Source organism: Oreochromis aureus, linkage group 15 (genome assembly GCF_013358895.1).
Source record: "Oreochromis aureus strain Israel breed Guangdong linkage group 15, ZZ_aureus, whole genome shotgun sequence".
NCBI classification, from domain to species: Eukaryota; Metazoa; Chordata; class Actinopteri; order Cichliformes; family Cichlidae; genus Oreochromis; species Oreochromis aureus.
This window is the reverse complement of record NC_052956.1, coordinates 28,541,795-28,565,804: the sequence shown is the minus strand read 5'-3', so window position 1 is coordinate 28,565,804 and position 24,010 is coordinate 28,541,795. Positions and strand designations below refer to the sequence as shown.

The following is a 24,010-nucleotide window of genomic DNA, read 5'->3' as shown; positions in this document are numbered from 1 at the left end:
TGGGCCAAAATCCCTCCTGCAGTATGTGCAAACCTGGTGAAGAACTACAGGAACCGTTTGACCTCTGTAATTGTTAACAAAGGCTTCTGTACCAAATATTATTATTTTTTGACTCAAGTGATCAAATACTTATTTGACACAGTAATTCACAAATAAATTGTTCAAAAATCATAAAATGTGATTTCTGGATTTTTCTTTTTAGATTCTGTCTCTCCCAGTGGAAATGCACCTATGCTGAAAATTGTAGACCCCTCCATGATTTCTAAGTAAGAGAACTTGCAAAATCACAGGGTGATCAAATACTTATTGATCTCACTTTACATCCAAATGAATCTGGACCCAGGACCTGGATCTTGGGTCATATCGTTTTTTTGTCTATGGCAGGTTTTATTTATATTAACAACATGGTTTTCTGACCTTAAACATACACTGAGATTTTACACAATTCTTCCAGTCTTCTTTAAACACGAACCAAAATAGTGTTTGGATATTTAATACGTTGCATTTGCAACTTTAGGTTTAATATAAGATTTAAATGCAAATCACTGCTTTCTGTTCATCTTCAAATTGTGCAAGTGTTTTAGTCTTTTCTAGAACCAGTACTTTTTAGAAGGGAAAAAAAACAAAAACAAAAAGAACCAGTGTCTTTTGAAACCTAATTTCCATCGATGAAGGAAAAACATTCAAACGAATAAAAAAGTAAAACTGTAAGTGAAAAGTAGAAGGCAGACAGAATATATAAGACCTCACTAATTGTGAAGCTGAAGAAAAGTCAGAGAACAAAGGCTTTGAGAAATGAAGGCAGTGAAGAAAGTGAAGACTCAAGACAAAAACAGCAACAACAAAACAGACAAAGGAACCAAAGGAACCAAACACCACTTGTGTTTTCTTCAATTTAAACCAAGCAGAGAGGAAGGCTGCTTATCCAACAGTATGCTGAGTAAAATGCAATGTGGCAGAAGTAGGACGGATTTATGCACCGAGCGAAAAGGCCATAACGGGAAAATAATATCGGATGGAGATCTGTGTTCAGTGCCAAATTTGGAGGGAAATGTCAGAAAAAATATATTCTGATATGTGGAGCAAAGCTGTGAGCAATGGGGGAAATGGGAAGATAAAGAAGGATGCGAGCAAAGACGGAGTACAACCGTACCTCTGTCCTCTGGCCTGACCAGATGAGGCTTCTTGTCAGCACTCGGGATCTCCGGCTTAAGAGCTGAAAAACGAAACATGGTCCGCACAAGAGTCACCTCGTCTGTCTGACACGACTGACTTGAGACTCAGACAACAGAAAGGAAGACACTTTCTCAAGTAAACACAACAAAGCACTGACACAAATACACTATCCTCTTGCCACATGACTATTACACTGTGTATGTATTGGTGGGTGCACACCAGTGTGGTTTGGTTATGTTTGACATCTACACATGAAGAAAAAAAATAAATAAATAAAAAAATCTCAACACAGACAGGAACTTATGCGCGCACACGCACGCACACACACACACACACACACACACGAAAGTGTAGTTCTAGCAGGATATGAATGCAAACCCTGTGGTAAAAAATGATGCAAGTGTGCATTTTGCAAACTGTAGATGCTGCTGCTGATACCAGGGACTGCTGTCTCTATACCCAAACTCAGTCACCACGTGGCCTTCTACTTGAAGTAGAAGTAGATCACACACTTTGGGCTTTCATGGATGTTTCCTCAATCAGTCAAATGTAAACAAAGAGTACATGGCAGAGGATCCAATCCTTTTTGATTTTTAATCTACTTTCTACTAGAGATGGCACGATACCACTTTTTTATGTCCGATACCGATACCGATATCATAAATTTGGATATCTGCCGATACCGATATGAATCCGATATTGTGTTTTTTAATCAATAAAACTGTTTTTTTTTTTATTTCTTGCTGCATTTTGTATAAGTTCATACTCAAGTTTAAATAAACAACAACACTAAAGCTATTCTGTTATACCTGTATGTAAAAAATACACTGCACCCAAAATATTTCATAATTCAGCAACACTGATCAATCTAATAAACCTTACCTAACTTAAAACCTAACTTAAACCTACTCCATCCTCCCTATTCTGGTATTTTAAAGAGTACTTAGCAGAAATATTAAGCAACCTAACTAATAGGGTTGCAAACTCCCAGCAAAAACAAAAAAATAGGGAACCACCCACCCTCCACCTCATGATGCTTAATCGACGTAATCAACTTTAATTTGATGCAGGGTGAAAAAAAATGCACAGAAACAAATTATTTTTCAAGAATAATTAAATAGATTCAACATCTTTCTTCAACAGAATTGCAGAATTCACAGATGGTATCTTCCCAAAGGAAAAAGTACTATAGCTTACTAGGGTATATTAGACTTAACAGTTACTATATACAGTAATGGACTTCTATACATTTTACATCAGATTAAAACTTTGGGTGTAAGATTCAGATAATTATTTATTAAAAGCTACATATTTTAAATGAGAATAAGAAAGAAAAGTATGTCTTTGTGCCCCTTTTCCCTGTTCATGCCCTATCGGCCCCCTGGCTAAACTTTGCTAGATCCGCCCCTGCACAGTTACCAGCCGTCAGCTAAAAGGATCCTGGTGTAGAAAGTAATATTAAATAAATTCTAACAACAGCTTATCAAGCTTAAACGTGCTGCTGTTGTTCCGCTGCTGGTTTCCTCTTTCTGGTGCAAAGTGGGCCAAAAACAAAGAAGAGAGACGGACTCGCGACAGAAAACCCGATCAGCTGATCGTTAAGCAGTTTCACAATTGAAGTAGCGGCAGGAAGGTGAGGGAGAGAGAGGCAGTCGCTCCATATATCGGTTGTTAAGCTTAACGCTGGAATGCTTTACAAACATTCAGAGATGAACTTACACACTTGCTTTACTTCACTCTGGGATAACTTCCTCGGAGATGAAATGCTGGTTTGGTAGCAAGGCTACAAATACACACAGCCGCTCTATCACGTGAGGCATACTGCTGCAACGTGCTACAGTTATGAGCCGAGTTACGCCGTGTTCCAAGTTTTGTGAGATGCTTTTTTGATATTTAATGGATCGGATTACATTTTTTATTTTTCGCCGATATCCGATCCAGTAATTTACGTCAGTATCGGACCGATACCGATACGTAATATCGGATCGGTCCATCTCTACTTTCTACCATGTGTATATATACTGTATATATATACACAGGTGCACTCAGTGGGACATGATGATGGAAAGATCCTGAGTACACAGTTGTTTCTTTTGCTTCCTTGAGGATATTTCAGCAATGAAGCAGCACAGATGCTGGGTATAAAGAAATTACCACCCAAATAATTAGAAACTCTTTCTGTCAAATCATGTTGACATAGCACTTAAAGACTGTATCTAAAATCTGGAGAAATATGATCTGGGATTGAAACCAAAAAATTAACAGATTACTCTGACAATAATATATATATTTTTTCCAAACAGTAATTTTAATGCACTTGATATTTTTGAGGCGGTGTAGAATAAATGTAAACACCTACTAATTCTACTTAAGAAATGAGCTGCTCAATAGCAAGACATTTAAAGTAAGAAGCCTGTTTTCACACTTCCCACTGACTTGAGAGCAGATAAGACAAAGAGGTAAAACTGCTCCTTACCCGTGCTTTTAGATGGTGGAGGCGGTTTCTTCGGTTTCTGACAGGAAGAGAAAAGTAGAGAGATAATAAATGTTAGTGTGACAAAGGATGACACAAGAAAGTGATTATCTTTATTTTTTTTAAAAAAAGAAAAAAAAAAAGCAGGAGTTAAGGAGAAAGGTACAAATTTGGTTTGGTCTAAACAAAGATAATTGAATTTGTTGCACTAGATTCAGTCCTGCAGTGAAATGTTGTGATTGCCTTCTTATATTAGGAGAGCAACACAGGCAGTTTAAATATTTTGTCATTTTACAGCATAACCGTCTTCAATTACAACTCAATATATTAATTCAGTGAAGATTAACCACAAGTCTTATTGTCTAACATGATTAACGCCAACACAAGTCAATATATAAGAGCTAAATCTTAAAGACCTTACAACGCTGGTTTCAACCATTACTAACAGACGTATTGCACAAAGTATTGCACTAATTAAAAATTAAAAAAAAATAAATAAAATGACGAGGTTCCATCTGCTGTGAAACGGGGTGAAATAAGGGTGGGAGGAGAGGCAAAGTACAGCAAGTGTCACCCAAAACCAACCCGGTTACTGCAGTATCACACTGGACGGATTTAGCACTTAGCAAGTTTACTTGCTCAGACATGTAGGTGTTGGCTGCTACTTTCACAATGCTAAAGGTTACGGGTGTTTTAAAATACAGACACAGACTTAAAAAAGTTTCTCTTTATATTAATACTGTGTCTCTCATCTAACTGTTCCCAACAATAAATTTTGGCATAATTATGACAATAATGCCTGGGAACCAAAAAGATTATGTCTGAGTACGGGCAATATTTCAGTACAAGATTCGCCAGCTGACTTGTGTTGCATTAGTTAGACTGCCGCTTTGTGACATTTAATAGCTTAGGCACTGGTATCCTAATACCCATTAATAAAATCTATTTCCATAAAAATATAATAATAATAATAATAATAATAATAATAATAATAATAATAATACATTTTATTTGAAAGCGCCTTTCAAAACACTCAAGGTCGCTGTACACAGTAGAGTAAAAAGCAACATAAAAGCAAAGAGTTTACACAATCATAAAACATAAACAAATTTAAAATAGCAAAGTGGAGAGGTTATGTGGGATAAGCTATTTTGAACAAGTGGGCTTTGAGTTCGGACTTAAAGAGAGAGAAGGTAGAGATATTTCTTAAATCAGGAGGTAGGGAATTCCAGAGTCGTGGAGCAGAGCAGCTGAAAGCCCTGCTCCCCATGGTGACAAGGCGGGGAGGGGACGGAGAGTGAAAGGAAGAAGAAGATCTGAGACAACGAGATGGGGCGGTGATGTTAACCAGATCAGAGAGATATGGAGGAGAGAGATGATGAATAGCTTTAAATGCGTACAAGAGTATTTTGAAATTGATACGATACTTGACCGGGAGCCAATTATGGCACTGGAGGCTAAGCAGTCAGCAGTGATGGGCTTACAGCATTCATTGAGTGAGTCATTTACAGTCCAGTCATGTTATATAACCCTAACATGACAAACACAAAAGTAGTTCTCAAAATGAATGGGGTATATATCTTTTTTTTCCTCTTTCTTTTTTTTTTTTTGCAAATAAATGCCCACATCTCTGGAAAACACTTTTAATTACTCATCAGCATTACAGTAAATCTTATATACAAAGGTGTATATGTATTGTATTGTTCCAGTTGACATTACAGTGTGCACCTTGAGAGCAGATGGTTGAAATGTGTTCAGGACTTCTCTTGTCGTTTTATTTCAACATGTGCAGTTAAAGAGGATTCTACCTACCAAACATGGAAAATCTCCCATAAATTAAATAAAAACTGATTTCATCCGAGCAATTCACATCTAAAGTAAGAGTCAAATATGGAAGCTGAGAAGGGATTATGCGGGGATCTGAGGGCATGCATGTTACATGTCAATGATAAAAGTCACACAGTGGCTCTTTTCCCAAGATTTTTATAGATTCAGTGGACATAACAGGCTTATGTGTGTGTCAGATCAGTCATGTTAAAAAAAGAAAGAAGAGTTTTTCAATAAAAAAATTTAGCACAGTAGAAATAAATGATATTTAATCAGCCTTTCACATTGCTGCAGATGAATTCTGCCCTGTTCGTCTTTACAATGTTGCATGGACATTAGTTAATGTGCAGCTCTCTTAAGATTCTCTCCCCCCCACCCCCCACAAAAAAATAAATAAATCTCAACACAGACAGGAACTCATGCGCCCACACACACACACACCCTGAGCATTTCAGTCAGATTGAGATCTGGACTTTGGGCCACTGCAACACCTGGAGTCTTTCCTTTCCGTTATAGATTTGCTGCTGTGCTTGGGATTATTGTTCCTGTGCATAGCAAAGCTTTAACTGTCAGATGACTTCACTCACTCTTTTCATCAACATTTAACACACTAAGGCCTGATTTAGATCTGTGCAGGGAATCTTTTTAATTGTTGCAGGCTGCATTGACCCGATATGTAGTTACATTTCTTGGTGTGTGACATAGGTTTGCTGCTGAAGCATAAATCAGGTGTAACAGAGGCCTGTAGAGTCTGAGCTGTAACTTTTGGTCGCTCTTGTTTCACATGATTGTATATCTAAAGATATGGTTCAATCATCAGCATGATCCATGATTATAACTCACCTTTATGTGTATTTAAGAAAAACAAAACACAAGTGATAAGTGCAATAAAATAATCTATTAAGTGGGGAAAAAAATCCCGCCTGCAAGAGCAAGCAAACAAACCAAGTCTATCTTTTTATAGATCAACGTTGTTCATGTGAACAAAAAGGTAAAGATGTCATTTTAATGCAACAATGCATAGCAGTGACTTTTTCCTGTGCATATATGCATTTTCACTTGTGCTGAGCAAACAGGCTTTGTGGTACAGATCATGCAGCGACAAGCAGCACACAGCAACAGTTTGAAATGTAAAATAGAAATAGCTTTGAATATATCAGTGCAGTTCTGCTATTTCACTTCTGCTTTCCTCTGTGCCTGCGATTCAAGATTTGGATAGTTGTGCGGGGCCTTTGAATTTAAAATGTGCTCCACAAAGCAGGAGCCAGAAGGTGGTGCCACAAAATGTAAGGGCATAATGTAAATGAACAAAACACCAATGAGCACCAAAATACAAGAATAAAACAGTAAAGAATAATAAAAGCCACAAGTTGAAACCAGTAAATAACAAGGAATTAAAATTAAATAATAAAGGTTAGCAGCAGACCTGTGAGTGAGAAAACACCAAAACTGAAAGCAAAAATTAAACCAAATGACTCAAAACAATTCAAATTTTCACTGTTTGATCTCCTATCGTAATCACTGAATTTGGCCATGGACGATAAACATAGTGTCATTTAAATAGCACCAATTCACAACAACAGAAAAATTTGATGTGAATTCCTCAAGAAAGTGTATCTCAGAATGTTGACCCCTGCAGTATTAGACAGACATACAGATCTAAAAATCTCTCATCAGCAAGCACTGTCAACAGTGGGGAGTAGGGCTGCTCAATTAATCGAATTTTAATCTCGATTACGATCTGGGTTTTCAACGATCATTAAAGATGACTGAGCCGATTATTAGCACCTCCCTCGTGCTTTACTCTCGCGCTGCTCCGTGTGGCAAATCGAGCGCACCTCTCTGCGTTTCGACCACGCGTCACAAGAGGACCCGAGGGAAGCTCGGAAAGCTAAGCAGAAGTTATTTGGAGAGGAGAGGATAATGGCTGCTGAAGAAAGAATGCCGTTGGTTGAAAAGAGAGGTAAAACGACTTCAGTGGTGTGGAAACCAATGTTCCTCTAAGCTGCGCACGTGCGCAATTGCGCACTGCTGGCACGGTCTCTGCGCACAGAAAATCTGCGTTGCGCACAAAAAAAAATAACCTGAATTGAAATTAAAATTAAAACTTTAACAATTCTGTTTTGCAGTGTTAGTCAGTAAGTGACTGGCTGCTCCTGTATGGGATTAGAACGATGCCACCTTATCCTATAGTCCAGCCAATAATGATTCACATTCGTATATACGCAGCCAATCAATGTCGCTGACAGGCTATGACAGCGTCCTTATGTGCCGACACCGGTGTTTTAGCTAGCAAAGCGGCGTGGCTGATGTGGAGTGAAGCCACATTAATGACAACGTGTACAACCATTGGAGATGTGAGCAGGACAGACGGAACAATTGACGGAAAAAGTGTGGACTTTATACCAGTTTTTAAATTGTGTTGATAGGCCACGTAAAACCAGAGTTATGATAAAAATATATGCAATGTTTGGTTTTCTTCCTGAATACTGTCGTTATTTATATTTACTGCGGGAAGAAACGGTAAAAACGTTGTTTTATAAGGAAAACGCTCGAAAGCACTCTCCACCTGTGAGCACAAACAAAACCAAAAAAAACCCCCACCCTTTCCTATTGGTCGAAAAAAGTACCGTGTCCACCAATCAAAAAATTATATGGCAACGTGGCATCTAGTTGTTAAGAAAAGGGGGGAAGTTTTAGGAGTGACGGCGGTGTTCTGAGATGTGAGAGATTTGAGACGTTTAGCGCAAATCTTGTGTAGTTAGTGTGTAGTGCAGTCAATAGTTTTGTTGTGTGTGTCAGAACAACGAGGCGACTGCTGAATGTTACAGGTGTTACAGCAGTGATACATCTCCTGTTGTCACACCTGCAGGTATCAGGCTGTTGTTCTCCTTTATCTCATAGTGGACAGAAATTATTTTTTGGAGTGGCACAAATAATTTGTGTGGCATCAGATTTGATGCAGAACAGCTGATTGTTCTGTAAATAGTTTGAAATGTTTATTTAAAAAATGCTTTGGCTGCATTAAAAAAAATAAATAGCTACAAAAAACTTTGTTGTTTGCCAAACTGAGTTACTTTTTTGAAGTAGTAACTATATAATTAATTGCCCAACATTGGTCATTATATACTGTATTTTGCAGACAGAGTTATAGGACTCTCCCAGACCACAGACTCATACTCATAATACAAGTCAGAGCTTTATGAAAAAAAAAGAAAAGAAAGAAAGTTGTGTTTTCAAAATTGGAGTTCAAGTTATTTTTACTTCCAATAGTGTTAACATACTACGCTGGTCATGAACAGGATTTTTTAAATTTTCATTGCAAGTGGGCTAAAGCAGTTAATTAAAAGTAGTCTAACATAAATGTAAATGCTGTAATTTGATTATTTTAATAAACCATGTAACTTGGATGTATTAGATGCTGGCGTGACCACAGTGCACACGTCTGATGTCTCTCACAGTGGTCCAAGGGATCGCTCAGGGAGTTTGTGTGTTCGCTCAGACACATGAAAAATTAGAGGGAACATTGGTGGAAACATTATGGGTTCATGGAGTCAGGCGTGGATCAAATATTGTGCAGTATTTTGAAGTTCACTAAACATAGATGTTTACATTTTCATTTATTTTTTTATATTGCAAACATTTGCACTGTAATCAGTATTTGCACACTATTTTATATTATTTTTTGACAATCTTTAAAGCCATTATTCAATACATTGTTATTGTTAAATAAATATCGTCAAATAATCGAGATCTCAATTTCAGTGAAAATAATCGTGATTATCATTTTTGCCATAATCGAGCAGCCCTAGTGGGGAGGAAGACCACCCTTTCAACAAGAAGAGACCTCCAGCAGAAACAGTAGTAGCCACCTGCTGTGACTGTTTGGGATGGTGAGAGGAAGGTTAAGAGAAAAGGAGGAACATAATCCTGTTTTCCATCACAGGAACCATGATAGCTGCACCCATTTTTTACATACAGGCAGCTGAGGATAAAAAGAAGTGTTTGTGAATAGTTCGGGGTACTCTGGATGCTTACCTCTTCTGCCTCTGGCTTTGGTGATGATTTGATGGACCCTCTTGATGTGGGAGCCTGAACAAGAACAGAAATCTGCTAGAAAGTCACTCCAACAGCTTTCTCTGATGAAACTTTAAAGAGCTTTAGTACAGTAGGAGTCATCAATCAGTCAGACTTTCACACTATTTTACACAACAAGGACTGTTTAAAAACTGATCCACTGATCTCAAAAGGCTCCTTTGTACTGTAAAAAGCATTTGAACAATCACCAACAGTTACTTGCTGCATTTGGGACGTGGGAAATTTAATCCAACTTCGAGCTCCATAAAACTAATTGGTAGATGTAAGACACAGTCAAAGCTGGGATTGAGTAAACACCACAGAGCTACATCCCTGTGGGGCTCATTCTCATGCGCAGCATTAATGTGCTGTCAGTCACCAGAATGTGATTTTCCTAAGAGTGCCCTGATAAGCTGATGAAGAGATGAGAGTTTGAATGACATCATATTTACTCCTCCTGATTGGTCTGTGTGAACACAAAACAAACCAGAACTAAAACATAGTACTGCATAATTTCTTTTTCATTGGTCCAAATCAAATTGAGTTCAGGTTAAAAAACTGAATTAATTTATTGACGTTTGGTTTTAATTTATAAGCACAGTATATCCACTGTGACTGGTTAATGGATGAGGGGAATGGAAAGACACAAGAACACACAGACTACAAACAGCAAACTATAGAAGAAAGCAGAAAGCTAACACGATTTTATAGTATATAAACACATGGGGAAGTACAGCAAAAGGACTGAGTGCATCATGGGAAGTCCCCCAGCAGTCTAAGCCGATAGCAGCATTACTAAGGGATGGCTAAGTGTTAACTGCTCCAGCCTGAAGAGAATGAAGTAGCCTCTAAGGATCACTCTGGATGTTTCTAAATTTAGGATCACTGCAAATACAAAGAACATATCCTTGTATCTTGTTTACTCTCATATTTTGCACCATGAACACCACCCACCACACCCTCCTGAGTCTCACAAGTCCCTCGGTTAACTTAAAGAACCTATAACAGATGATCTAGTAACGAATGACTGGGAACGTTGACTGTAGGCCATAATGAGTTAATTCTGTTCTTTTTCCAATCCCACCTCTTTCTCTGTGTCAGAAATCATGACGACGAAGTTGTCAGGGAAGACGCCTTCTTTGCCTCCGACTTCGCCTCGCCACCAGCCCGGTTCTCCTGTGTCCTGTGACAGAGGCAACAGAAAACGATGAGTGGAGGCTGGCATGACATCACACGTATGTCCAATAAGTCTGTTGTTTTTATTTAAAACTAATGCAATTTCCTTTTTGAAAAAGAAAAAAAAAGTTTTTTATTACTTTGAAAACTACATAGCCTGAACCCTGACCCTACGCTATCAGAAGTCTTGGCAATCAAGGAGTCAAAGAAAATATGTAAAACAGGACAGGGAAAAACAAAAAGACCAGCTTTAAAAAAAACAAACAAACAAAAACCTTAACTCCCTCTACAAATATGTCAACACTTGTTTTCATTTGAATGTACTTTTCTTGTTTCACCACTAGATGGCGGCAGCTTCCCAAGAATTACAAAAGGCAGTGAAGGTGGAGAAGTTGTGGTTAGGTGTCACTGCTCTCCTGCTGCTAATTAGCATGTGGAGTGTGGATCACTCTGCTCAGTTAGAACAGTTACCTCAGGTGACTGAAGAGGCTGTGAAAAAATAACTACATGTCCAACTTCAGGAATTTTCAGGGACACTCATAATGGTGTGATACATGTAAAAGGAGGTGCAGAGTTGAGTTAGGCCACCTGGTGGCTAAACAAACTCTCACATACTGTAAACGATGTGCAGTGAGCAGAGTGAGTACTGGACCTCTGCTGTCTGTCTGGAAGGGCTAAAATAATAAGGTACCTTACCTCTGGACAGGAACACAGTAACTGTCTAAAGCCACAACAAAGCCTCAACTACGGATTTCCTTTTTTTACATCCCACATTTCACTGTGTTCCTTCTTATGATCACAACATAAAACCTATTCATTTCTTCTCTCACTGCCAACACTCAAAGTACTGCTTGCTGCTGATAAGATACTGACATCATCTTATAGAATCTGACTTATGCCCAGGCACAGCCTCTACTTTGTGTGTTTGAGCTCTTTTTCGTAATTTATGCACATAAAACTAAAGACAAGCAAAAGGATTCAATTTATTTATTTATTTATTCTTATTAATTTATTTATCCAAAAGGACCCTGGAAAAAAAGAGTCTGGGAACACAAAATACTAAACGCTAATGTTCAGTTTGTTTAACAGAAACTGAGACACTGGCCAATCAGGAGTGGAGTGGTAAAAGACCTAACGGGGTACTCATGAACAGCATTATGTGTTTTATTTAATGTAGATAGATCTCGCTTAACAAAGTCTCTTATTGTCATTTTAAATCCAAACATCACCTGAGTTATTACTAAGTTATTATACTGTGTTGTGTTGTTTGTGTTGCGTTGTGATGTGTCGTATCGTGTCGTGTTACATGTAGTGCCGACGTAGGACAGTTTTCCAATTTCATTGTACCATTGTACTATGTATGACTGTGCAATGACAAAGAGTTATCTTATCTATCTTATCTTATCTTAGTTTGAGCTGGGTTTTTTTGTTTTGTTTCTTCTTTTTTTTTTTTTTTTTAAATCTAGATCATCTTGTCTTCATAAAATGAAATGAATTGCTACATCCATTTCCTTTAAATAAGCATGATTGTGAAAAATCTATTGGAGATCTCAGAGCATCTGTACTATCCAGCTAACAGCAGCACCCAGTCTGTGCACTGAATCTGAAACGTGTTGCTTCCACTTTTCTCTCTTGCAATGCAGCTATAGAGCTGCTATGAACTCCCCAAAAACACACATAAATAATTACATCCAGTTCTGAGAGATAGGTTATAAGAGTGTAACTGGTTTGGTACATGCCCATGCTACAGTATTGTTTGTACTGTTGGCTGCAAAATGAAAACAGTACAATGTTCATGTTGTAGTTGCGTAAATGGTAAAAATGGGTGATTTCAGGCAGCATAATGATTTTATATTGTTGATGTGAAACGATAACTTGTATGAGGTGTTGAAAACAAAAGCAAAGAACAGTTGGTTTTTTGCCAGGCAACATAACGGTATCATCATACAACAAGCAGAAATGAAATGTTATTATTGCTAAATTACAGTGATATAATGCTTTTATACAGTGTTATATGTGTGCTAAGCACAAGCTATTTTAGCCTGTTGCCACATGGCTGCTAGGCAACATTATGACATTATGATATCAGATGATACACGTTTAGCTGCTCAACTCCTTCATCATGTGAGAGGAGTTGGTGCACACCATGTAACAGAATTGCACATTTCCTTTTTGCTCAAGTTCCCTTGTTCTTTACCTGTTCTTCTGCTTCACATGTTGGGTTGTGACACAGACGAAAAGGTATTTCATTACACAAGTTTACAGCATGAGTCACCTGGAAGCTTACCTTGCTCAGCACGTGGACAACATCGCCTTCGTTCAGGGTGAGCTCGTCCTCATTCGTGGCTTTGTAAGCGTACGCCACCTTACAGTACTCTTTAGCTGTGGAAACCAAAAAATTGGCTTCTATTATAGATTGAAGACACAAAGAAAAATCACCAGTACACTACTTTATTCACCTTGTCACCACGTTTCTTTCTTTGCTAAAAGATGAAAAATATTAAACAGTATCTATATTTCAAGAGCAACCTCGGGTATGTTTTCATGTTGCTCAGCCAGATACTGTGATGTGAGAAGCACGGGTAGTCTCCCCAGTGTTCTATATCAATTTCTCACTCATCTCCAAGTGAGTTACATATAAAACAAAAAAATATAAACATATAAACAAAAGCAACATGCATCAGCTAGTAGCAAACAATTGCTATCATTTTTTTTATTCATATTTTATTCAAATTGTGGTGCTAAGCAAACATCATGTTGAATACGTAAAGGTAAAAAAGGAGCACATAAAAACCTTCAATAATCTCATTTACACTTATCCAGACCAACAAATATGCTAACCCTTCACCCAAAAGGCAATCGACTTTTAATCATTCATCAATCAATCATCAATTGATCTATGACAATATCTGGGGCAGGTCTGCAGGGGCAGCAAGATGAGCAGTGACCTCCCTTTCTCCACCTGCTTCCTCCAACTTTCAGACATTAACAGGCCAGCTGAGAGATACAACCTCTCTAGTTTGTCCTAGGACCTCCTCCCTGTAGGATAACACCTCGGCCTGGAGGCGTCCATCCCATCCCATCCCATCCCATCCCATCCCAGCTAACTCTTTTTTGACGTGGAGGAGTAGGAGCTCCACTCCAAGCCCCTCCTGAAAGACCAAGATCGCCGCCCGTCAGGAAAGCAGAGCCTAGCCACAATTCAGAAAAGGCTAATTTCCGCCTCTTCTATCCATGACCTCAAGCCAGCACCTGTCTAACTGCTGTATATGAATGACCTGGCCAAGACAAACAGCTGAATTTGAGATTCATCACCTTTTTCCTCTCAGGTTTTGTGCAAGTCTCTTTTTACCTTTACTTCTTCAACAATGGGATTCTAATCATACCTGCTTTTATTGGACACACCCGTTAAAAATTCCCAGTGCCGACTGTAAAAGAATGCTCGGCTTTAATGAGCTGTCAAACATTTCCAGTAGCACAAACAAATTCCCAGCAGCTACAGATCAGGCAAGCAGAAACCTCGAAAAGGAAGTTTAGCCCATTCTTGTGAGAACTGTTTCAGCTCAGTCACATTCTCGGGATATCAAGTGTAAACAGCTACTGAGGTCAATCCAGAGGATCTCTACAGGGTTTGGGCTCCAACTGAATCGCCTTGACCGGTGAAGGTTGTCAGTGATGTCATTCAGTGCTCTTACTTAGATATTTAGGGTCACTGTCCTGCTCACCTTTTAAGCCTATAAAGGATCATTCACAACAGGAAAAAACAAAACAAAAAGAAAAACAGCAGAGAGCACAAAACTTCAATGAAACTCTGTAATTTGTACTTGAATGACAGGGGGAATACCTGGTAGGATTGCTAAGTGACTAGAACGCTGAACGACCAAGCAGCTACTAGCAATAACTGTTACTTACAAAGCAGTGTATGACAAAGCCGAGTACTACCAAGTGTAAATGTGTGAACGTTGGACAGAAAGCACTGACATGTAGAAAAAGTGCTTATGAATATTATAGAAAGTGCTTTGAGCGCTATAAAACAACATGACTATTTACCATTTAACATGTTTATTAGACACAAATATTTTAGAAAAATGCCAAAAACGTGTTTAAAACTATAAACACTATTTTGACATTTTTGGGCAATTAACACATTGAAACAAATAAAGAGTCCTCCTTCACACAGTGTGACCATAAAAATATTTTCATACAACTTCCTCTGGCCTTGATAACATCTGGTATTCTGGCATTGTTTTTATGCACTTTGACAGTTTCTTTTATTAGTTCCCACAGGCTAGCTGTCTGATTATCTTTGAATCCACTAAATCCCAAATCTGTTTAATAGGATTCAAGTCCGGACTTTGACCTGGCTGGCCATCAGCTCCAGCACTACAGATTCCTGGGTCTCTGCACAGCTTTGAAGCATGCTTGGGTCATTGTCTTATTGGTATATGAACCGACAACCGATCTGATCCTTCTGTGTCTAGTACTTAAAGCTTAAGTACATTTAATCAAAAAGAATATTCAAACACTAAGGCTATACTTTCTGTCCAAGAATGCAAGAAAATAACTAATTTGGCATCTGAATCAAAAAATAATCATGTGCTTCACTATTTACTCTGTAAATTCATGAATAATAATTATACTTATTATACTTTAGCATAGAAAAATATTCAGATGAAAGCACCTGTGCATACTGGTGGATTGACCATGACAGAAGAATAAAAGGGATTTCTTACCAATACTATTAATGTGGGACAGCTGTGGCCCAAACAAATATAAACATGCACAGGTGACTGGGGGGCAGACTAATACATCTATCAGGTACTGCGCGTGGCCAGGTTTACTCTAGGCTTAATGAGCATGTACACTTAGATTCCTTTTCGTAGAAAGTTGAGAACCCACTGCCACCGAGAAACAAACTCAGCGCTACCAGATTTGCTGCAGGTTTGCTGCTCGTTAACTTTCCGAACAAATCTACAGAGGGTTACTGCATGTGACAAATAGTTCCAATCAGATCCACCAATATACCAGCAGCTCACAGATATACTGAACGCTTTAACAACATCACCAGTAATGCACTAATGCTTCATTTAGGTTCATTAATATAAACACGCACAGGTGACTCTTTTTGCATGGTGGCAGCTCATTGGTCAGTGCTGCTCCATACTCCTCCATAACCCATACTCCTTAGCAGTAAAGGGACGCATGTAGATCATACTTCAGATTTTACAGTACATTTTAAGGCTTGCAATTCCACTCTGTGGACAGTTTTGAACCAAGGATTTCAGTATTTAAAATCAATAAATCTCACAACAAGATAAACAAAAAGACGAACATCACTCTCATACAGATCTATAGACTGGTGACAGAAACTACACTAATGCACCTGAAGTATGTAATGTGTTACCTTTGGATTTGCTGTCTCCATCCACTTTCTGTGAATCTGTCGTGTTGGGAGGAGCGGGCTTTGCAGCAAGGGGTATTGATGGGATTGGCTAAAATGAAGCAAACCATACAGATGGGAATGATTTATCAGACATGAGTGGACAGTGTTTGGAGGCGTGTTGTCTGTTGGACAGTGTGTCTGAACTGAAATGAGTGGAATAATCCAAACAGCTTCTTTTTTTTTTTTCTTTTTTTTTTTTTTTTTAAATGACATCGGATGGACTGTGTTGTTACTTATGAGGTTAGTAGTTACGGATCATAGGACGTAGCAGGAAAGAAGAAAGTGTGAAACACAGAAAGCTGGAACCCATTCTTCCCTGCCCTGTGATGTAATTTGATGACAAGTGCTTCAGTCACAGGCAAGAAAAACAGAGCATGAAGATAAAGAATCCTGAGAAATGTTTGAAAGCCGGCAACAATGAGGCGCTAAAAGGAATAGGTATGAATCCCACCTATTCAGTTTTTAAGGTTTTGGGTTTTTTTTGTTTTTTTTTAAGTGGGTGGGGGAGGCGGGGGGTGTCCCCTAAAAGGTGCAATAAGTCAAAGTCAGACAGCAGTGTATGAGGGATGATGAAGGTCACATGAAGATACCTGAAGCTGCTGAAGCTGTGAAGAAGACTGTGGGAGAACATGTGAAATGTGGTATGTAAGGAGTGGAGGAGAGTGAGGGAAGCTGAGCTAGTGATAAAGAAAGAGTGTGAAAGCTGTTGTGAAGAAGAGAGAGAGAAGAGGCACAGTTTCAGAAAAACAATAAACGCTATACTAATTACTCACTGAGCTTATGCATCAACTTGTTTATCAGGAGCCGGCTGAGATTTACTCTTTCCACATTTGAGAAAATTATACTTAACACAAGCTGTGGCTTAAAACAGTGTCAGGTGAAGGTGAAAGTTCTGGCTTGGCTTTACTGTGATGATAGCAACGAGTGTGTTCATTAAAATAAACATTAATGTAGGTATGGTCCTTCAGTGTCCACAGTAACATATTAGGCTTCATGAGTGTTAGACTGAACAGAAGAGCTGACAGGCTAACATAGAAATAATCATTACAGATATGACTTGAGTCACACATGGGGTGTCAACCAACAGTAACATACAACACACTAAGATCATGTAATAATACTGTCCTAATATAATTCTATCATGGTCTGATGTTGTCAAGATATGATACGATATTTTTTACAATGTGATACTTTTAGGATAGTATCATGTTGTCACAATATTCTATCATAATAGGACATGATACTATTATAGTACAATACTGTCACAATATCAAGATGTGATATTATCACAGTAATATAAGGATTCAATGTTGTTACGATATGGTTACCAGAACGAAATCAAATAACATAAGGATGCGAAACTAAACCACTTGGATGCTGTCATGTCACAATAATATTATGACACACTGCCCTCAGTAATGCATGGTATTAATTAAACACTGATTCTGTGATGCTTGATACAAGGAAATCCCCAATCAATTTGGGGATTTCACGATTTCTATAACTGCAGGAGAAAAAGCAGAAATGTGTGGCAGTTTGATTTATGGTGAGCAGCCTTTGTATGATTTCTGCCATTACTGTGGTGTAAATCGCACTTACATTATCATTCTTCTCCTCTTTGTCAGGGGTTTGCACTGAGTGCCGTTTTTTGTACGAAGCATCTTTGAAAATATCTCCGAAGCCGACTCCTTTGATCTTCTTGGGCTGGGCAATGCCTCCGTTCCCCGGAGTGGGCAATGGTGAGGTGGGTGTGCCAATGCTTTCTGCTCCATTTCCATCTGATTGAGACAGAGCTTGAGTTAACGGGTTCATTTTACTATTACTGTAGTACTTTATAAGCAGGGGTGCACATAAGTGGTCCGCAGGTGCGCATTCACTGTCAAAATAAAAGACGCGCACCAGATAAGAAGTTGCAACGCGCGTTTGCGTACATAAGATTTTCTGGAGGAGGACAGACATTTGTTTAGAACTCCTAAAGATGTCGAAGAAGCAAGCTCCTTTAAGCAATTACTTTGGTTTTCCTCCACCTCCAAAGAAAGGGCAAAAGGAGTCCAAACCGCAAAAGAAGTGCGTATTCTCGGAAAAGTGGTTGCACGAGGTGAGTTGGCTTCAAACAAATGATGAACGCACAGAGATGTGGTGCAGAATATGCCGTGAAAATCCCAATCTAGCGGACAAAAACTGTGCCTTTTATATGTATGCAAACGCACGTTGCAACTTCTTATCTGGTGCGCGTCTTTTATTTTCACAGCGAATACGCACCTGCAGACCACTTATGTGCACCCCTGTTTATAAGACACCAGAAGAGTCTGTTTTCAGCTGCCAGTCTGCTGCAACTGTGATTTACTTCTTAAACAGGGTATTTCATCTCAAATCATAGTAGGGCTTCTGCTTGACCATCACAATAATAATACTTTTGAAGTGAAATTCTTAGTTACAAAGTCAAGGAAATGCTGTTTTCATTCAACATTCATGGTGAATTAAGCACCTATGACAAGCGGTACCATAAAAACAAAAATATCAGTCAGTGGTCTAATCCAAAGCCAGGGAAGATTAAAATCAGTCTCAGCTGACCATCTGATTCATTTAGGAAGTGTTCAGATTACAACTGGTCCTGACCTCTTCTCTGTTCTCTGGTCACAAATCTAACAATTGCATGCAGTGTAGATCAGTCATAGTTAGCTGGATAGTCATTTGTTCGGCTTCATTGCTAACATTATCACTAGCAAAGTCATATCTCGGTGGAAATGCTAGTTTACCAGCTTGCCAAATTACTGCAGCAGCTAACGTGATCCATGTTATTAAATTCTGTACAATATGAAATGGTGTTGATAGTTGAGCTAAGCAGCTCTGTCAGTAAAGCAAAGATTTACATTTCACAGTGACAATCAACATAAAAGGTAGTCACCCAGCTAGCTGTGGTTTAGCTACACAACATATCTGGCATTTATCAGTTCATAACTAACGTGTCGAGTCTGCTGTCATTGTCCTACAGTACACACACACACACACACACACACACACACAGATAGAACTTTCCTCTAACATGCTCTCATATGAAATACTTGTTTACTACTGACTGCTAACAATCTGTGGATCCTAAAATGACTTTTTTTTAAAGAGTTGCTGTATCTCTCAGTCATAGAAGAAGAAGGCAGAAGGCTTAAAAACATACAGCTGTAGACTAAACAACTTAGCCTACTGGCTTGTTGAGGCTTGTTTCAGCTGGACTGCATTCTAAGCTGAACGGCTTCATTAACTGTACTTAATTCTACTAACAATGAAGTAATGACCTTTAAATACAGAAACAACACAGCTCAACTAACATGCTCTAGATTCAGAAAATAACCAGTAGTGTTCACTCTGTCTGATCAATGTTTGCTGATGGCCAGCTGTTTGGTTTGTTTCTTTACGTCCCCTTCATTCATTACACTTCGGTTCACCTCACTGTTGCTAAATTGCAGTGTTTTGCTGTGTAGCGGTGTACAAAACAGCGAAAATCGAGTGATCTCCTGTTGCTTCCAACTTTCTCTGATCATTTTATTGTAGTTAAAATCATATCACACTCTTACCACCAGAGCTCTGAGGTATTTGTACCATAAACACTATTGTATAAGTGGTATTTATGGTTTATTAAATGATTAGCACACTGACTAAAGACAAATTACACAAAGTTAGTAAATTCAAGACAAAACACTCTCAAACTAACTCAACACAGCTTTGCTCAACTCTGCAAAAACCCACCTTTCCAGCTTTCTTTCATGTCCTATTGCCCAACTTGCCTAACCAAACATAAAATACCAGCACGCCTAATGTTTTTAAACTCAGCTGCACCCTTTTTTTTATTTTTACCAGTGTCATCAGCTCTGCTGGTGTCATTGGACTCTCCGACGTCTCCCATGGGCTCCAGCTCTTTGACAAAGTTGGAGGGAAACAGGCCCGATTTACCATTCAAGGTGCCGCTCCACCAGCCCTCTTCTACCTGTGCACATGTCAAATAAAGCAATCAGACCTGATTGTGTAGAGAGATTGAGAGGTTCAGTCAGAACATTCTGATACGGTGAGGGCAAAAAGAAAGGTCCAAACCAAAAGGAAAAGTGAAAAACTTTTCCCACAGCACAGCCACTCACATCTCTCACTTGCCAAAACCTGTCTGCACTGCAAAACCATAACATGCATGTAACACTACACCTATACACAAGGAAGCAGTTAGACTAGAAAGTGTTTTCAATAGGGCCTGGTTTTTCACAGTACCTCTTCAGTGATCTCTACGATGTCTCCAACTTTCAGCTCCAGCTCGTCTTCGTTCTGCGGTTGATACTCAAATAGCACCTTGCACTGTCTCTTCTTAGGCTCTGAGGAGAAGAAAAAAAAAAAGCAGACCTGCGTTCACTGTTTGTAAACCTGTGTGTCTGCAAAGTAAAAGTAAGCAGTGTGGGAAAGCAACAGAGGTGTGGACCCAGCCAGTGGGATGGCCGTCAATGAAAAGCTCGCCCATAAGGAACTCTTCTACAAGGTGATCATACAGCATGAAGTAGCCCCGCCCTATTGAACAAGCAGAGCTGTGCAGAATATTCAAAGTATATGGATATTCACATAGGTCATTCAGTGAAATGTTTTTAATCAATCTTAAAATTCTTATTTTTTTCCTAGAAAATATCACTTCTAATAGAAGTGCTGCTAATAGCATTAGCCTTTATTGAATAAGTGAATGGTTTAACCCACTTACTGGCAGTATGCAACATTTTAGAGTCATAATAACCGTTTATGATTACACATTTACGTCTTTTACAATGCCAAGTAATCATTGATTCAAATAGTCCAATACATTGGCCAATATTTTATATGAGACTTTCCTCATAACGGTTGTATTTGTTTGTTCTGCTTTGATTTACTTGTTTACGCTCTTGATTAACTGTCTTCTGTGTTTGTGACTTCATTTATATGTTGTAAATGCAGCTCAGCGAACAGCCAATATTGGCCAATAACAACCACCCATGGATAAAGAAATCAGTCAAGCTCCAAACGAAACGTTTTGTGTTCTTGGCATCACAAAAAGTATCAAAACTATACAGTCCAAAGACTGTATATCAAAGACAATGTAGCGACTGTGACCTCACACACTGGGTTTCAATTTTTCTTTTTTTAAAGCTGGAGCCTTCTACATTTTCTCCAGGCATGACAAGGGGAGGATCGCACTGAGAAGCCAAAGGACATGGCACACTCAGCTAGTCAACTCAATCAGAAGGTAGGTCTGTCCTATGCTTTTTATGATAAATAGGATCATGATTACAAAATGAACGTCACATTTAATACAATAAGGCCATACCGGTAAGTGGTCATTCAAGCCCCCTTTTCTAAAGAGACGTGTCACAGACGAACCTGTGACGTCTCACCAGCACCGACCCACTCAGATTGATTTCAGCATGTTGGTAATCTAAATCTAAATGAAACCTTGAAACGAATAATCAGTCTGATGGGTCAGTTGGCACAAGCCTTTCAGCTTTACTTAAACCACTTCAAGGTTTTCAATATCAGTGTCTTAGGGCCTTTTTGAAACAATGACCTAAACAGGTGGATGCATCGACGCAGTCTCTTCTTAATGCTCTGAAGCTGCCTTTACCTGCCTGTAACATGGACACATTGAGCTCTCCACTCAGAAGAATAGATACATACATGCAGAAGACAAAGATCTGTATTCAGTTAAAGACCTTTGAGCGAAACGAGACACGGTGAAGATGTGGAACGTCCAGCTGAAATAATGAAAGGAAGCGTCAACTTCTCTTAAACTGCCAGATGCTACATGAACAAGTTTTACCAGAAGTCCACGTTGCACTCATCCTGGACACCAAGCACTTTAAAGTCTCATTCCCTCCAAACATGCAAACACCAAACTCGGGCTCCTTACTCTTTGAAGCTGCGGGCACTGGTGGCTGGAAGGCACCGGTCGGGATGCCAAGAGTGCTTATTCTCTGGACCAGGCCGGCCACGTTCCCCACCTTCTCTCTCTTCTGAGGCTGCTCTTCCTTTGGCTCATCTGCTGTTTGACTCCCTTCTTTAGGGTCCTTTTTCAGTTCCTATGAATACATATACAAACACATACATACATACATACATTAGAGCTGGGCGATAGAACGATAACGATATGTATTGCGAAATAACTTTTTCTCAATAGAAAAATAAAACTATTGCGATAGACCTCATCTCTCTCTCTTCCTCTCTTAAAAAAAATAAATAAAAAAATTAAATAAAAAAAAGAACAGCCAATCCAAATTAAGTATTGCAGAGCCGAACCAATCACAGCCGCAGCGTCACGTCACGTGACTTGTTATGTACAGCACAAGTGCCAAGCCGCACATGTGTATTTGTTTGGGAATCAGCCAGCTGCCGTGCCGGCCGGGTAATGGAGGAAATGAGTGTACCGGCTAGAGAAAAATCAACCGACAGCTTGGGTGACCAGGTTACCGAAGAGAACACAGATGACGGTTCCAATGCCGGAGAGATTGTCGAAAGGAAGGGCCAGAGAAGTTCCGTAGTGTGGAGGTATTTCGGCTATTTGAAGTCTGACAAAAAACAGAGTAGCGCGCACTGTAAATTGTGCCGAAAGCATGTTCCCACAAAGGCTTTTGTCAGACTAAAGTTTTATATAGATGTATATATATAGTTGCACCTTGGATGTGCACCTAGGATTTAAAGAATGTTCTGTTAGCATCTTTATTTTAAAATTGTTTGAAAAGCTAAGCTATACAACAAGGAGAGATTGAGAATTTCCTTTTAGCTATCAGTTTATTTGATATTGACAAAAGTTAGCCAATTTTGTCTGTTCTCCTGTAAAACAAACTAAGATTTATTTTTAGAATTAATATTTTGTTTCTAAGTGGAATTGACAATTTAGTAGTCTGTTTTGTTTGTTCTATTTTGAAACTTAAACGCTTTAGCGGCTACCTTTTGTGTAGTTTGCAATATTTGCCTTTATTTATCTGAAACTGAAGTCTCATGTTCCTTAAGTACATCTGCCCTGTTGAACTTATTATGGGAAATAAATATTTAAATCAAAACAAGCTGCTGATTATTTCACATTTTACTTGTGAGCAACGGCACATTTAAATCTTACAAATATAGTTATTTGGCTTATATCGTGATATATATTGTTATCGCCTGAAATGAAAAAAAACATAACGTGATATGAAAAAATCTTATACCGCCCAGCTCTAACATACATACATAAATGAGTAACAACCACACAACAAGCAGCTGGTAGTAAGTGGGCAGCATTTCTTCACACCAAGTTTAAGCAATAATCTAGTACTCCACTACTTAGAGATCAACAAACTGAAGCCATTTTGTAGGTGTCTGCTTATGAATTTTACAACAATCCACTGTTTATTAAAGGGAACTTCTTGAGCTTTTCTTCATTTCCTGTTAAATAAATGTTGTTACGTTGGTAAACGTTGTTGTTGTAGATGGCCAAAGTTTCAAATAATGAGGTCAGCATATGAACAAGTAAATTCTGTGAGCCAAGACCGCAGGCCAAACACAGAGTTTCGCACAGTTTTTTTTCCTGCTATGGGAAGCGTACAATATTAGTGTGAGCAGGTATTGCTAATATGATCTCCTCACAGATGTGCCACCCATGTTCTATTCAAATCAGTTAACAACTTTACAAGGGGCAGCCAATCAGAAAAAAAATATGAAGGAAGGGAACTAAACAGCTTCTTATATCACTATTAGTGCTGTCAGCATTAATCTCGTTGATACGACGTTAAGGCCATAACCGCATCAGCGCGGCAAATCCCCGTTAGTGAGTTAATGCGGACCGGCCCATGCGAGGGCTGCAC

The 24,010-nt window shown here is 38.8% G+C and overlaps 1 protein-coding gene across 4 annotated transcripts in view; it reads right to left on the bottom strand.

Moving 5' to 3' along the window:
* The window catches only part of LOC116314635 (CD2-associated protein), an 89,762-nt gene that overhangs the window by 33,589 nt on the left and 32,163 nt on the right, over positions 1–24,010 (bottom strand). Inside the window, exons 3-12 of one of the 4 annotated variants that reach the window (XM_039598889.1) lie at positions 22,081–22,249; positions 20,427–20,527; positions 20,025–20,154; positions 17,772–17,950; positions 16,134–16,221; positions 13,017–13,111; positions 10,638–10,736; positions 9,515–9,586; positions 3,653–3,689; positions 1,154–1,216 (exon numbers count right to left, since the gene is read on the bottom strand). In XM_039598889.1, coding sequence (XP_039454823.1) covers positions 1,154–1,216; positions 3,653–3,689; positions 9,515–9,586; positions 10,638–10,736; positions 13,017–13,111; positions 16,134–16,221; positions 17,772–17,950; positions 20,025–20,154; positions 20,427–20,527; positions 22,081–22,249 — 1,033 coding nt within the window. The remainder of the gene's footprint in view (positions 1–1,153; positions 1,217–3,652; positions 3,690–9,514; positions 9,587–10,637; positions 10,737–13,016; positions 13,112–16,133; positions 16,222–17,771; positions 17,951–20,024; positions 20,155–20,426; positions 20,528–22,080; positions 22,250–24,010) is intronic. The other 3 variants (XM_039598890.1, XM_039598891.1, XM_039598892.1) reach the window with 3 other exon arrangements.